The sequence below is a fragment of the Misgurnus anguillicaudatus genome, chromosome 25, assembly GCF_027580225.2.
Source record: "Misgurnus anguillicaudatus chromosome 25, ASM2758022v2, whole genome shotgun sequence".
NCBI lineage: Eukaryota > Metazoa > Chordata > Actinopteri > Cypriniformes > Cobitidae > Misgurnus > Misgurnus anguillicaudatus.
The window spans coordinates 12,182,516-12,199,505 of NC_073361.2; the positions used below are offsets into that span (position 1 = coordinate 12,182,516).

Consider the following 16,990-nt stretch of genomic DNA (forward strand, 5'->3'; position numbering starts at 1 on the left):
TCGCCTATGAACTCACACCCAACTATAGGTCAAATGTTGCATACAAACTGAGAGATCATGTGAAACATTCCAGTCAAATGTTTATAAACTTGTATGCTGAGGCCATACAGATATATGTGTAGCAATGTGAAGGCAACTAAATTTCAGAACAGCACAACTATGATGTCACATGCCGGAGATGAGCCGTGCCATTAAGAGGTGATGGTGCAAGACAACAGCTGTAGAAACGGGAAATGTCTTCATCTGGACAGCCGCGGGCAGTCAGCTAACACACTGAACTCCTGACATTCATACGTCAGCATCTTTAAGCACAGCTTGAGCATCGTGTGTAATATATCTGCACTTTCCAGTAAAAAGCTGTCATTAGATGAGCACCATATGTGTCAACGTAATGCCTCAAATGATTCGTTTGCAACTTTCTCCAACTTTGTTTATCCAATTTGTGCTTATGCATAGTCAGTAAAACGTTTAAATTCACTATGCATACATCTCAAAAGAGTCCACCCAAGTCTCTGACATTTTGATCCATATACACTATCCACTTTTAAGTCTGATCACTACCGAAAATACAAGCACACATCTTACCAGTTATGCAAAGGCAATATTGAATAATAATTGCAGATAATTGTGCTGATATATACAATTACAAAATATTATGAATTTGAAATATTATTTAAAAAAATAACAATAACGTGCCATAAATGACACCAAGAAGCAATTTAACCCCCCACCCCTTATAACTCTTTATGTGTATTGCAAAATATAACAAAAATGCAGTGTAATATATGCACAGAGTCCCTAAGGGGACATGGAGCAAAATTAAATAAAATTTAGTTTCGTGTGCGCACGTGAAACTATCGCGTGCGCACATGAAACTATCGCGTGCGCACATGAAACTAACCTGTTTAGTTTCGCATGCGCACGTAAAACTATCGCATGCACACGTGAAACTATCGCTTTCACGTGCACACTTGATAGTTTCACGTGCGCGTGCGATAGTTTCACGCACGTGGAACTAAACACGATAGTGAAACTAAACTTTAAAAAAAAGTTCTGCAAGTGAAGGTTTCGCGTGAGCAGATGAAAGTTTTACTAAACTTTTGATTTTTTTTACTCCAATGTCACCTTAGGGCAGTGCTTCTCAAATAGTGGGGCGGGACCCCCAGGGGGGCTTGAAGCGACACCAGGGGGGGTGCGCGAGACCCTGGGGAAAAATACTTTTTCAGGAAGAGATTTTTTTTTTTCACTTAAAGACATTACACCCCAATCACTCTGATAAGCCGCTTGAGTTTTTAATATTATTTATTGATTATATTTAATTAAATTTTTCAGTATCAAATGGTCAAAAAATATTATACTTTAAATAAGGGTTGATTTTTTTCAGGCAAATTGATGCATTTTAAGTCTTTTCTGTTACAGACTAAAAAACAATGTAAATAAAGTTATTCTTTGCTGTAAGTTGATCAATATTTATTTTTTTGTGTTTTCTTTAATGTTAATAAGGATACAATGTTTTGCAGATGTGTCATTTTATAGATAAATTATACTATTTACAGTCGCGGCGGAGAGTTGGGGTGGCGCAAAATGTTTACTTCTTCCTAGGGGGGGCATGACAGCAAATAATTGAGAAGCACTGCCTTAGGGGCTCGGTATATACAGTATGTAATATATGTAATGTAATAAAATATGCATTCATTGAATAAATCAAAACTCAATCCCATCATCTTTGCACTACTAATGATGAAATGCTCAACTAAGCTACAGTATTTCTGCTCAACAAGCCACACAATTTAGGTGTCATTCATATCTGGTTCACAAGCAATGTGAGACAAGTTACACACCAAAGTATTGGGGGAAGCACTAAGTATGAACACTAACAATAGTAATACTTGCCCAAGCAAGAACCACAAATAAAGCAATAAAGAGTCTGTTAAAATCATACGGGTCAGCTTGTCCTCAGGTTCAGAGGAGCCCGTATCAACTCAACTCAATTACAGCTGTTAAACTTCATCGCCGAAGGCTGGAATCTCCTAACCCAGACAGACAGAGCGGACGAGTCTGTGCAAGCCTCAAACACGGGTGTCAAAGGAAGAAGAGTCTAGGAACGCTCAGATTGTGCTCATACGCTCTTTGGGTAGTTCTCCAGATCTTCCCTCCATATAAACAAACTTCATGCATCTGGTCTGGTAATAAATGAGCTGTAAGTTCATATTAATCTCTCATCTCTCTTGATGACATCTTTGATTATTAAGGTATGAGCAACATCTGTAAATATTGTAGATATTACGATAACATTATCAGCACGCCTCCAGTTAGAGTGTTTGTTTATGGCTTGTTTATGTATGTTAAAGGGATCAAACCAGACTTAGACGTGATCTCATCAAGTAATTTGGGTGGACAACTTGCCCAGGATGTGAATTTGAAAAGAAGAAGGGTTTTGTGGGAACTAATTTTTAATGTTTACTCATCTTTCTCATGTTCGGAATACTGAAGGGAAATCTCATCTGAGCCACTGAGACTACTGCTGGGATTAAGGGTAAACTCTTTGGCATTAAACTATGTTATGATTGTAAAGACTGCATGTCTTTTAACATGAAAGGCACTGATTTCTCCTGGTTAGAAACATCTGAGTACATTGTCCAATTGATTTAATGTTTCTGTGTTTTAGGTGCCTTTAGTGGGAGGCAACATGCAGCACAGTCACACAAAATTACGTACCTATTGTCATGTAATTTTTTTTTATTCTTTTTCGTGATCCTTCACGAATTTCCGCATTTTTTTGTGATCGTATCACGAATTTCTGTTTATGTGTCATTCTCACGTATTGGTTACTCAACTGTTTTGTCCTAATTTCTTACAATTTTCGCTTCGATTTAGGGTTAGATTTACATAAAATTACATCCTTACCCAAACCCAACTCTAACCCTAACACCAGGCGACAATAGTTTTACATTTAGAAAATGAATCAGAAAAAAAAGTATAAACCAATACTTAAAGTGACACCCTAATGCAAACACCAAATCTTACCCTTAACCGAAGCGACAGTGGTTTAAAAATAGGTAAAAGCAGTTGAGTAACAAATACGTGACAACGACACACAAACAGAAACTCGTGATACGATCACGAAAAACTGCGGAAATTCGTGACAGTATCACAAAAAGAATAAAAAAATTACGTGACTTTAGGTAACATGCAACATGCATGCTAAAGGGAATATCATTGGACAAATACTGATATGCGCCTGTAAATGCAAAACAATTTCATAAAAGCCAAAGTTTGTACAGTATATTTGTTAAACGGATATCTAATCCATTTAAAGAGTTAGTTTAAGAATAGAGAAGTTTAAAAAAATTGTCCTGGTCTTTAATGGGGCCCTGTTTTATTTACTGTTATATTTTCGGATAAAGATGTTCCTTCGACAATGTTTTTTTATTTTTTCATAAAATATTTATATTTAAAAATCTCTTCTGAAACCCTGAGAGAATACTCTGGAATTGTTCTAAGAAAAAGCTTTATTGAATCTCCATTTAGTCTCCGCCTGGAATGTTATTACCGTCCTGAAGAGCCTAAAGATAATACTGTAATATACAAGAATAGTTTTAATTATATTTAACAAACAAATTGACACAAGTTAATAACAGTAAGGTGTCATTTTTGACCTTGGACCACAAAATGTCTCAAGTTACGTATGTAACCTCTGTTCCCTGAGAAGGGAACCAGATGCTGTGTCTCCTTTGCAATACTTCCGGCGTACCCGTACACCCGCTTGGGCATATGCCAGATAATGTGGGCGTTCCTTTTCGTGCTATTTATGCTCACTGGCTTCCGTCTATGATGTCACATCCAACCACTGGTCAAATTTTATATACATACTAAGACTCTGTCATGCTGTAGGCATTCCCAAAGCGTCAGCTCTCTGATGCAATGTGGAGTTCATTTTAAAGGGAACTTTTTATTGTATGGGTCAAAATGATGTTAAGTGTTCCATGAAAATATTAAATATATTTAAGATTGCTAAGGACTTCATTTGGACAACTTTAAAGGCGATTTTCTCAATATTTAGATTTTTTGCACCCTCAGATTCCAGATTTTCAAATAGTTGTATCTCGGCCAAATATTGTCCTGTCCTAACAAACCATACATCAATGGAAAGCTTTTTATTTATTCAGCTTAATATAATTCTTCGTTATTTATATGATGTATAAATCTCGGTTTCAAAAAATACCCTTTGAAACAAATTTTGTTTAAATTATGTGCAGAATTGACTTCTTGTGTGGCTGAAAGTGTATCTAGGTTTTGGCCTGCTTCTCAATCTAGAGGCTGATACGGTGAATGTAATGAGGTAATAGATAAACTTGTGAACCAATGACACATTGAGGAATGCCGTGAAAAGTGAGGAGACTGCATTCCAGCTTCTCCCACTCACCAAACCCCTCAGTAAACATGGTATTGCCAGTCGCTGAGAAACTCAGTTTTAGTTTTCTAAAACCATAGCTATAGGCTATGGTAACATATGGACCCTTAGAATGTAATGCATTTAGGCTTTTTTTGAGGAACCACATATGTTTCATTTCAACAGAAATATGTTAGTGACAAGCACACAATGAACCTTTATATAGAAAGTTAATCATGAAGATCTCTGCTATTCTTGACATGAAAAGATGTATTGCGGGTCGTGACCATGTCAGAATGACATGCAGATGTCATGACCGTGTAAAACACAATCACTTCCTTTCAAACGCATCATATATTACTCATGACACACAATCTTGTGTCTACAGTTGTAAACAATCACTCTGACCTACTTAAACATCTTGGTAAATGTTGGATTTATAAATAAAATGCTTAAAAGGTTCTTCACACCCATGATACTGAAGAACCAATTTTGGTTCCTCAAAGAAGAACCATTTATTTTATACACTTTTATAATCTGAAGAAATCTGACACTAAATTTTTTTTAAACAGAAAGGATATTTAGTTAGACTTAGGGTTCTTTATAGAACCATTTAGCTTATTTTGAAGCACCATTATTTTTTATTGTATACTCTAAGGCAGGGGTCACCAACGTGGTGCCCGCGGGCACCAGGTAGCCCGCACAGAGTCTGTGAGGTGCCCGCCAAAGCACATTCTATTAAAAGTCTCAACTGTAATATTTATGTATTACATATTTTTTATATTAGCTTGGCTTGGTTTACGTATGTTAAAATTTTAAACAATACTAAAACATATAAACAAGTCAAATAAAATAAAATAAACAAGTAAAACAAAAAAGTTTTAAGTAAAAGTAGCCCTCCAGATTGTTTTATACATTGTGGTAGCCCTTGCTTATAAAAAGGTTGGAGACCCCTGATCTAAGGTGTGCCATTTTTTAGAGCTATTTTAGTCTAATGCACATAAGCATCTTTCTTTTGCTCTAGTTAATACACATAGTGAAAAAAATTTATAGCTTGAATGTATTAAAGCATTGCCAAATGCATACATGTGATGTAATATCAAGTCTCAGGAAAAGAAATTACTGTGTCCCCATGACTTCTGACATAATTAATTATTAAACTCTAAAATAAAACATACATTTTATTTTATTTTACTTTTATTTAAAATTTTTATTTAAAATGTTATGCAATGGTTTAATATATCTATTTCTGATTCCAATGGCATGAGGGTAAAGCAAGGGCCAACCTTCCAGTCTATAGACCCCTTCACGGTTCACGTTCCAGGCGGTTCCCACTGCGCATGTCGGGGTCAGAAAAGTCATTACAGCAGATTGAGTTGCGTATTTTTCGGTATCGTCATAAATGCCTACTTACGTCGTGGGTTGTGAAAATCGCACCAGGTCTTCCGTTAATTTTTCGCGATTCATGCAGAATCTCAAAAAAATACAACATCTGCGGCTGCAAGCAATTAACGTGCAGACTGGAACAATGCAAAGATCAAAGAGGCTTGTGTTTGTGGTGCTCACTTCATTTGAGGTAAGTCATCATTTTTCAGCCCTGTTAGATTAAATTACAAAGCCAGGATGGTTTGAACAGTTTGACCCCATGCTGCGCACGCACCCGATATTCATTCAATGTTTACAAACCTTGAAGGGGTCTATTGTGAAGCCAACACGGAAGTGAATACAACCGCAATTCATCAACTGGCCACTAGAGACAGGCTCCAAAAGGGAGTCCCAACATGCCAAAATGCCAAACTTTACTGCAGAAATAAATATGTTTACAGCTTGGTTCAAAAAGTGGTTTTGGCTTTATAGCTAATTTTGCCCTTCATGACAACTGTGATTAAGCCTTGAAGTTCTGCAAAATTAAGGGCGTGGCCATTTGATTGATGGGTGAACTGCCACTTCAGAGCTAGGCGGGCTCTGGGCGGGCGAGGTTTTAGAAACCAGTCACCTCAGCTTCACCCACGTCCATCCTCTTTACCCATTTTCGCTTATCCGCGAGTGATGCACATTGACGCACTGCCAAGATAAGGATGGCTGACTCCGGCAACTACTGCCTTCAAAAAAGCTCTTCACAAACCTACGGGTGACGTCACGGACACTACATCCATATGTTTTACAGTTTATGGTGTAAAGCATGGTTATCTGTTTGGCCAAACAAAGGAGGATGGGGCTGAACCAAAATGAATGGCAAAACTGTTTCTCAAACCGGTTTAAAATAACTTTTGCTATTCCAATTGGTGCCACTAGTGGCACAGAAATGATCCACCTAACCTTTAACATCCAAAGTGCAGCTCATAAAATGTGGAATGCAAGTTATCACATGGGAAATGTTTGCTCTAGGCTGAATTTAAACTGAAAAATTACTGTAAGTACTGTAAAAAAAAATTCAGTAGAAATTACAGTGTTACTTGCAGCTGGTTGCGGTAACTTACCGTAGATTTAAATTGATGTTATTTACTGGCAAATGTTTATTCAAAGTTAAATACATTTTAAATATGAACAAGTCTTTATCTTTACAGAATAAAACTATACAATAACAGCCTCATGCAAAGCATTTTGGGAACCAGAGATCCTCATCAACCTTTTTCTGTTTTTTGCTTCAGATTTGTTTCCCAGAATGCTTTGCTTGATGCTGTTATTTTAGTTTTACTCTGTAAAGACAAAGACTTGTACATGTTTAATGTTCATTTAATGTTGCCAGTAAATAACATAAATTTAAATCTGCGGTAAATTACCGGCAACCAGCTGCAAGGAACACTGTAATTTCTATGTTTTTTATCAATATTAAACACTCACCTTGCATTGCTGTCTTTGTCGGTTCGGCAAACAGCGGGATGAGTAAAAGATAGATGAGGTAGACAAAAGACAGCCAGTTGTAGCGGAACAGACATGCTGTGGAAATAATAAACAGATCAAAAATGTGAAATGGAAATAAATGAGCAGGATTATTTATAAAATCGTTTGCAATAAGTCTTTAATAAGAGGGTTTGCAGTAAAACACCATGAAAATGTTCATGCATGAGTAAACTCCCTAAGGCTTTTGGTTGTATATGAGTGCAAATAAATGCAAAATGTTTTGCTATCACCAACTCTCTAATCCAAACACGTTACACTCCGTTTCCCACAGATCTACATCCCCGTGGCTATGTCAGTCCCGAATATCACATTTCTCTTTCACAGCCCGTGCTGAAAACTGCACAGTTCATGTTAATATAATCATGATTGATGCAATTTTAGTCTGGCATTTTTCCCAGGCACCCATCAATCAATGACCTCTACAAACTTATACCTGCGGGTCTTTCATTCTTCAGCCAGCTGAAAATGTCTCATTATATGTCATTTGATTTTAATTTTAAGTGAAGCGGCCGCTCTTTATTCTCGCGTGAGTGAAATATAGGAGTGCTGTACATTTTAACACCCTCCTGAGGCAAAATTCATATTGGTAAGTTGTAAATGCTTGTGTTATATGGAAATCATTCATTTTGTCATTGATCACAAGCAACGGCCTCTAAATATTGGACACATATTTTTAAAAGCGACATTTAGTATAAAAAATATAAATGTGACTGTAAAGGATAATAAAATAGGCACATAAAGCAACATAAACATAACATCACTTATCATGAAACAAATTACGCAGAAAAAAAATATTTAAACACAAACTTAGCTGAGATTCCTATGTGAATTGACTTCCACCAAAAAGATGGACAGTTGTCCAATGTCAAATTAGCTTAATGGACAGCATTAAGGGTTTATACAGAGATGAACAAACCTAAGTGACACCTTCATTCCATTAAACATTGAAGTATACGGCTGTATGAGAGGATTTAACTTCAGATTATGGTTAAATTATAGTGCTGGGAAACCTTCAGTCATTTCAGAAACCACTGCAAACAATTTTTGTTATTATTAAGTTGACCGACAAAGTCTTATTATTCATGTAAACCTGGCACGTACTGTAAAAACATTTAATTCATCTTAAGGTAACAAAACGTAGCTTTCTTTAGACCCTGTGAGGAAGCTAACCCCACGGCAGCACATCCTGATCCTCTGCCCGCAAAAGCAGACTTTAACCCAGACCAAAAGTTGGACGCTTTGGTTCCCTTGACCGCACCGGTCTATGATTGTCTTTTTATGCACGATTGCTTTAGTCTCTTTAAAGAAGTTGCGTGCATTGTGTAGCATCAAGGATGAAGACGTAAATCTTGTTTTCCCTGACAAATTGTGCAAAAAGATTTCGGGAAGAAAGATTTGCTTCGGTTTGTCTCATTTGAAGCCACATCCTGGCATTTCCAAATCTGGAAATCAAACATGTTTTAACTGTGCAGGGCGGCCTCCTCTATATTCCCATGTGGACTAAACCTGACCACAAGTAAAATGCAGCATCAACAACTCCAGCATCATAAACTACAGCAAGAGATTTAAGGTTATTTTGAAGGTGCAAAGAGATTCATAACGCTTCTCCAAAACACTAAATAAATCACAAAACTGTGTGAAACTTGTGGTTAAAAAAATACAGATTACTTATATAATATAAAAACACTGCCCATTTTAGGATCTTTGAGATATTTTTTATGACAGTTAAGCACACTTTCATTCATTTCCTATTATTGTAATCCATCTGGACAGTTGATTTATTTTTTATTTTTTTATTCCCATTATTTAAATGGGACATTTCACAAGACTTTTTAAGATGTCAAATAAATCGTTTGGTCTCCGCAGAGTATGAATTTGAAGTTTTAGCTCAAAATATAATATAGATAATTTATTATAACATGTTTAAATTGACACTTTGTAGGTGTGAGCTAAAATGTGGCGTTTTAGGTGTGTCCTTTTATATGCAAATGAGCTGATCTCTGCACTAAATGGCAGTGCCGTGGTTAGATAGTGCAGATTAAGAGGCGGTATTATCCCCTTCTGACATCACAAGGGGAGCCAAATTTCAATGACCTATTATTTCCACATGCTTGCAGAAAATGGTTTACCAAACCTAAGTTACTGGGTTGATCTTTTTCACATTTTCTAGGTTGATAGAAGCACTGGGGATGCGATTTTAGTGCTTAAACATAGAAAAAGTCAGATTTTAATGATATGTCCTCTTTAATAATGTTCTCATTAGACTTACATTACAGTAATATAATAATGTGTTATTTAGTATATTACTGTAATACATACAAATATTAATAATAATAATAATAATAATAATAATAATAATAATAATAATAATAATAATAATAATAATAATAAATTAAGGTAACCATTAATCAAAGGCTGTATAGTACTATGTTGTGTAAATACTTTTAATATACAAAATGTATTTAAACAATTGTATTACAGTAATAAAAAACATATTTATTTATTTATTTTTATTTATTCATTGTTGTATTGTGATTTGCTTTTGTGAAAATCGTAAAGTCACAATGAAACAGAAGTAGCGATTGTCTTATTTTCCCTGCCGTGACGTATATCCGAGTGAAATTCATTTGTCCATCGATAATTGATTGGATCTTAGAAGTTGGGTCATTATGTTAATTTGCTAATCACTGCAATCTTTTCCAAGAGATCTAAAGTAAAGAGAGATTGTTTCAAGGAGGGGATAAGATTCATTTTTTAAAAAAATAATGAAGCTCACAGGTAAGTAATTTGTAAAAAAAAGTACCACATTATTCCCCAGAAATTTAAATTGTTAATTTCATTTTTATTGTGACTTTAATAGTCAAAAACGTGTTTCATTTTTATAAAGGAAAAACTAATTCCTCATATCTTTATCTTGTTTTTGTGCAAAATATGATCTTAACAAAGTTTTATTGTTGGCTCAAACTGAACTTTACAGAAACTCCTATCAATATACAAACCACTGCAGATGTGGTATGAATAGTGCTAAGAGAAGTATAGTTTCTGAACATTAGCATAAAGCTGTATACAGAAATAAGAGCCAGCAGTTTTGGCTGAAGTTTGTGGGTTTTCTTGAAGTTGGACTGCTGGTGGCTTTGCTAATATCCTCTCTGCATGTTTTTATGTGTCGGGGTGGAGGATTATCAACAACAATATTTTGTCTGTTTTAGATTTCAAAGCAGCGTCCAAATGAACGGCCATTGTCTCGTTGTGTTACTGCAGGGATTCTGAATAGGAGTATTTCGCAGTCTCGGAAGAGAGCATGTTTGTGGTATTAGGCGGGATTACCCATCCATTAACACTCCCCAGATGCCAACTGCATATTGGCATCAGTGTAAAGTGTAAGCATAGAGCAGACTTCTTATTCAGTGAAACCTATAGGCTGCTGGCCATCACAAACACACTACCCCTGAAATGAACTATGGTTTATTTTCATTGCCGTGCAGCAAAAACTGCCACTCATTAGCCATGTATAGGCTACATCGGGGGTCTCAAACGGTTTGCGGCCAGTGACCGCTTACAGGGGACAAAAATTTCTCCATTAATATTTAAAAAGTTAAGCATATTCCTAAGCTTATTTTTCACTTGTTTTGTAGTGCTTTAACAGATTTTTCAAACTTATAGTTTTTAAGAGGGTTGTTTTGTTTAAGTTACATTGACTCAATAGTTATAGTTTATATACTGTAATAACCTTGTATTATTAAGGGGGTATTTACATATAAGAACCATGTCAGATTTGCTACTGCTGATTTTGTGAAAGCTTTTAAGATCATTTAAAAGTATAACAAATTATTTCACGGACCCCCTGGCTAAGCATTAAGGACCACCAGGGTTCCCCGGACCCCACTTTGAGAACCTCTGGGCTACATCATACAAGTTTGAGCTATCGTGAACATTTCTGTTGGATGGACTCTGAGGTCGGGTATATTTTGGGGTTTGCGCTTTTATGGACCATCACCTACTCATCATCTCACAGGGGCGTTCTGAGATTGAAACAATGCGATGAATAAGACTGTTGTCTGAAAACTGAGTCTGTGATTATAATTGTTGTAGACAGATGTTTAAAACTTTCTGTTTAAGTGTTTTTAAAAGGTATTAGGAAAGTGTTTGTATTTGAGACGTGTAAACAGCTGTTATGTTAGCTGGGTTTCCTGTTTTCCTGATAACTGTTTGGGTATAAACGAATGGAGAATTGGACATACTGATGGTATTGGCTGTTTGACAAAAATGTAACAAAGTATGAACTATCTAGCAAGCTCTCGGAGATTAATAAAACAAGCAAATGTTTGCTTCTGTCAGTCTACTAAAAAAACAAGGATTGTTTACACTGGCTTTACAATATTACTAATAACAAGTCTTGGATAAATAAATATAGTGTTTCAAACTATTGTGAAATAGAAAATAAATAGTTTATACAAAAACATAAAATAGGTCAAACATGACTAAATCAATTATCAGAGAGGACAGATGCACAAATAGGGCTAGGGGTGCGCTGGGCAAAAACTAACGCTGGGTTGTAACACGGACCGTTTACATTCTTGCACAGGGTTGAGCGATTTGTTTTTTACGTATTGTTTTCACGCTGCCAAAAGACGATCTCACACAAATTTATTGAAAGGTATAATGTTTTTTTAGAGAGTTATTGATGAACGAGTGTTTTGGTGGTATGTAAGTACATTTTTTAATGTTTTTTTTTTTTCGGTTTCTGAGTTGGGTGTGTAAGATACCAAATCCAATGTTATGTCATATTAATCAGTGTCTTGTTAACTAAAACAAAGCATCGTTTTGAAAGATGTCTGCACTGCAGCTTTAGCAACTTTTTTGGTGGGCTTGAAAATATTTTGGCCCAGCGAGGTTAATTGTAACGCTGTGTTACAACTAATCCCTCAGCACTTATGATATTAAAACAGCTAATGTTAGCGTAATCCTTACCGTTGTTTTAAATAGACTACACACAAATTATTACTGGCTGCCAACAAAATAAAGGTGCCTGTCTTATTAAAAATCGTGTGTCAAATGTACTTTTGTTCATATCTTTAATATTGATTGAATAAGGTCACGTCAAAGATTGAAATCATAATGAAATGAATGGCTAAAATTAGACTTTGATGCTCATTATCTCATAATTTTATTTTGAGACTTAGTATGGTTTTTATAGACTGGGTCACGTATAAAAATTTTTTTGTCATAATTGTGCTGCTTTTTCTCACATATTTAGACATTTGTATCCATTTATAATTGAACTATTGTTAGAAAAGGGATGAGTCTATTATAGACAGATATATAAACAGTATCCACTTCAAGTATATAGACAAAATAGTATTGAAATATTTGCCTGCAAAACTTAATTTTTAGCAAGTGTTACAACTAACCCCCTGCCTGTTAAAATGAACCCCACCTATGGGATAAGTTGTAATGTTTGCACTTCTGTCACGTTTGGTGTAATTGTCCAAGAATGATAAGTACTAGAAACAAACTTCAAATGTTCATTTGTAGCATAGATGTGTGTGTTGCTTGTGTAAAAATATAATTAATCAAACTCAAATATTTTTTTAAAACCAAAACAAAAAAGTGTTAGGTTGTGCACCGCTCTCCCCTATATATTTTCTTCAAAGATGTTGTACAGACAGAATTGCAAACAACTTCAAATTCATGCAATGAGAAAAATACATACACTGTAAAAAGTTAAAATGGATCAACTAAAAAAATACTTTTTTCAACTTACATTTTTCACTTAAAGTATTTTTAAAAGTTGGTGTTACCAAGTGAAGTAATTTTTGTAAGTTGATCCAACTTTTCACTTTTTGCAGTGTAGGTAGCCTACTGTAATGTAATAAATCAACAGTTGAACAGTAAACACATTGTTTTTTAAAAACATTAAAGACATTTTAGCTGAGCTGGTAAACTATGACATTTGCAACATTTTCAAAAAAATCATGCACAAGACAATCAAATGTATATTTTAAATACGTCGTAACTTGCTTTGGATAAACACGTCTGCTCAATCCGTAAACGTGAACGTCATCATTGCGAGAGGAAAATTCCTTTGAAACTTTTGTTCATATTTGCAAATCATTAAACTCAGCAGCACTTTAATCATTTTCACGTTTAGTTAGACGAGTCTAAACAATGTGAGCTTTCAAACACTGTTTTGACAGGATTTCAAATAAACGCCACGTTACTTTCATAAATTGCTTTTCAAACAAACGCCTCTAATCAAGCGCTATTGTTTTTCTCCAAGTGCGCTCGTCTTGTTAGTTTAACAACCTCGTAATTTATATGCGAACGACAAACCAACACCTGCAGGTAAAGCAAATAGTAGTGTAAACAATACGTTAATCTTCCTGTAAAGTTTTGCAATAAATAAGACTGACACCTGAAACTGTTAATATAACATGTCTAAATTCAGTTTTTAAAAGAGTTGTTTGCTCTGGATTTTAGTGTTGAGGTGTCTCCGACAAGAATCCATTAGGATCCTTTGTACAGTAGTACATTTTTTTCTGTCATGTCTTATGTATCGCAGACGTTACACAACATACGACTATTTAGACAGCATGGCAACTTTACAAACAGCATGTTAGGGTTTAAAATAAACACAGAAAAGTTAATCTGGGAAAATATCGCAGTGACTAAGATGCGAGTGAGTCATTTTGACAAACATGTGCAATTGATTTTAAATGCTCCAAATTTGTCTAATTAGCAGGAAAAAACATCAAAAAATGAAAGCGTATCAAATGTTTTGAATGTCAAATATGTTTAAACGTAGTGTTGCAAACATGTTCAAAGCCAGCAGGCAAATTTTCGGTCCTCACAAGGTTTTTTGTTGGGGGGCATGTGTTGCATTTCGGTTGCTCAATGGTGCCCTTTAGTTTATGTGTGTGAGTCAGAGTAGCCTGGGCGCTTTCTCACTGGCCGTGGCCCTTGTGTGCTGTGGGCTTCTGTGTTTAAACAATGTTTGAGAAAATCTCAAACCCCTCTGGCAGACAGACGGACCACTAAGACCTTTGATTTAATGAGTCACTCAGCCAAGCTTAAAGCCAGCAATGAAAATATCCAAAACGGCAGACAAACCACTAACCATTTGATAATGGGGTCTAGGCCTATGCCCAGCATAACATCGATCTTTAGATCTTACTGTCACTAGGGTTTGTGTAGGAGGCAAATATCAGGAGTCACTTCACTTCTACGGTTTATTGTTTACAATCACTTTACTTTATAGACTGTATGTGTGTATCCTACCTTATTCTACAGTATATCTTGTGAACAATTGTGTTTGCAGTTATTAAACATATCAATCTATTGAAATGGGCTAATGTATTAAGACAGGGAATGTTCTTTAATTTGGATACACTCAATACAATACAGTGTTTATTTATTTAGCACATTTCAAAGTTGACCAAAGTGATGCACAAGATGCCAGACTAGACATCAATATTTTTTATTGGTTTCTCCACATATAAAAGGCTCTATCATACACCCAGCGCAATGCAGCGCAATGCGCGACGCAAGTATCTTTTGCTAGTTTCAACCAGGCACAATTATCATTTTCACGTTTAGCGACTACCTTGTTTAAAGAGCAAATGCATTTGCGCCCAATTTTGCGCCCATGGGCGTTCCGGTCTGAAAACTAGGTGTGTTCAGGCACATTGTTGGCGCATTGCTATTTTTAGGCAACTAAAATAGACTACGCCATTGATCAACAAAAACCTGGTCTAAAGTCTAAAGTCAATGGCGCAATATGTTTTTTGTTATTTAATGAGCGTGTTAGTAATATTCGCCTATAAACGGGACGACAACACGGGTTTGCTTATCACATACATGAATGCGCATGCGCAGCAGCACAAAAACGCTTTTAAATATGAAAAATTAAAGGATTGAAATGTAAAAGATTATCATTGAGTCTCTTGGACATAAATGAGGACCGATTATGAGACGTTAGAAGGCATAAAGAGCTGCTTCACCTGTAGCCCGGTAAGTAAATTAATGCTTTGCTTTAAACAAATGCATCTATTTCTAAATGTTTTTTAAATGCTACCCTACGGATTTATTGTAAATGATGACTCTGTACCTGTTGGATGAGATAAGAAACATTTTAAGTAATGCTTTTTAAAAATTGCATGGCGCTGTCCAAGTGCTAAAACGCTTCGGTTCTCCGCACGTTTCCAAATCCTTTATCTCTTGTTTGTATTTTTACAGTACAAACCTTTTCTTGCCTATTTGCTTTTTTTTGAGATTACAATGATTATGTAGGATATCAATACATTGACAGTGATTAAAAAGCTGCTATTTTTACTTCTGTGACTGAAAGAAAACGGCTTTTAAAGGTTTTAATCAGTTTACAAAGTCCGTCATCTGGGATTAGACATGGCGCCAGCGCAACTGGCTTTTAAAGGGGATGAGAGATAAGGTTCTCATTGGTTTATTGCATGTTAAGCCCAAAACAGGAGGATATGAACAACCCTTTTCGACCATGCGCTCAGCTCACAAACAATTTTTCCCATCTTTAAATTAGCAAAAGTAGAATCGGACACGCTCATTTAGACCGTGCGTTGTGCGCTTTAGACAATGCGCTTAGATCGTTAAAATAGGGCCCAAAGGCTGCATTGCAAAATATAAATGCATAAAGTATATTTAACAACTAGGGAATACACACGATTTGATATCGCACACTATCTGTCAATCCAGACATGAGGCCAAGGGGGAGACAAACCAGAATGCTGTCCCAGGCGCTGTGTTGTTAAGGATCCACTTAACACATCTGCTAATTATCTGGGGCCCACCATTATGATTTTGTCCTAGCCCCCATGACCTCTAGAGGAGGTGCAGTCTGTACTAACACACATGTACTAAAAAACAAAAAAACAAAATTGAGATTTTATAGCCTAGTCTGTAAATACCCAGCTATTAACTGTTTTTTTTTTTTACATGAAATCATCCTACATAATGTAAAGAACATTCAGTGAAAAATAACCTTGACATATTTAATATTGACTGAGTAAAGTCATGTCAAAGATTGAAAGAATGTAAAATTAAACTTTAACGCTCCTATTATTATTAGATTATGAGCCTGGATATATGTATCATATATCTGTGGTTTCAATCATTTATAAAAAAAACACACAAAAAATAGATAAATTATCTAGATAATGCATGTGATAAACCTTTATAAAGCATTATGTTTAGAGGCTTAATGTAAAGTGTTACACTGTATTGTTTTTTCACAAGAGGCAGTTTTCTTACGTTAAGCATAGTCAATGAAAATATGAATACATTTTGACCCGAAGGCAATTTATTATGTATGTGGTTAGCTGCGGGAACTACAGGTTCCCAACATTCCTGGCAAGAACCTTTACACCCAACCTAAATAACATTGACATTGAAATGATACCAAAATATACCCAAAAACATTAAAAATACCCCAAAATACCACATTTTATATAAGAACTGAACATTAATGTCAAACATAAATGTGTCAGTTCATTGATGCTTCATGGGGAATTTATGAGAGTTTGAGAAAACAGAAACCACAGGCAGAAAAAATATGTGTGTGTATCAAAACCATGTTCCCTTGCAAAATCTACATTAATCTCTCTCTCTCTCTCTCTCTCTCTCTCTCTCTCTCTCTCTCTCTCTCTGTGTCTCTCTCTCTCTCTC

General features: G+C 35.6%; 1 protein-coding gene across 1 annotated transcript in view; it reads right to left on the bottom strand.

Moving 5' to 3' along the window:
• The window catches only part of piezo2a (piezo-type mechanosensitive ion channel component 2a), a 149,335-nt gene that overhangs the window by 120,961 nt on the left and 11,384 nt on the right, over positions 1-16,990 (bottom strand). Inside the window, exon 2 of the mRNA XM_073864229.1 lies at positions 7,238-7,333. Coding sequence (XP_073720330.1) covers positions 7,238-7,333 — 96 coding nt within the window. The remainder of the gene's footprint in view (positions 1-7,237; positions 7,334-16,990) is intronic.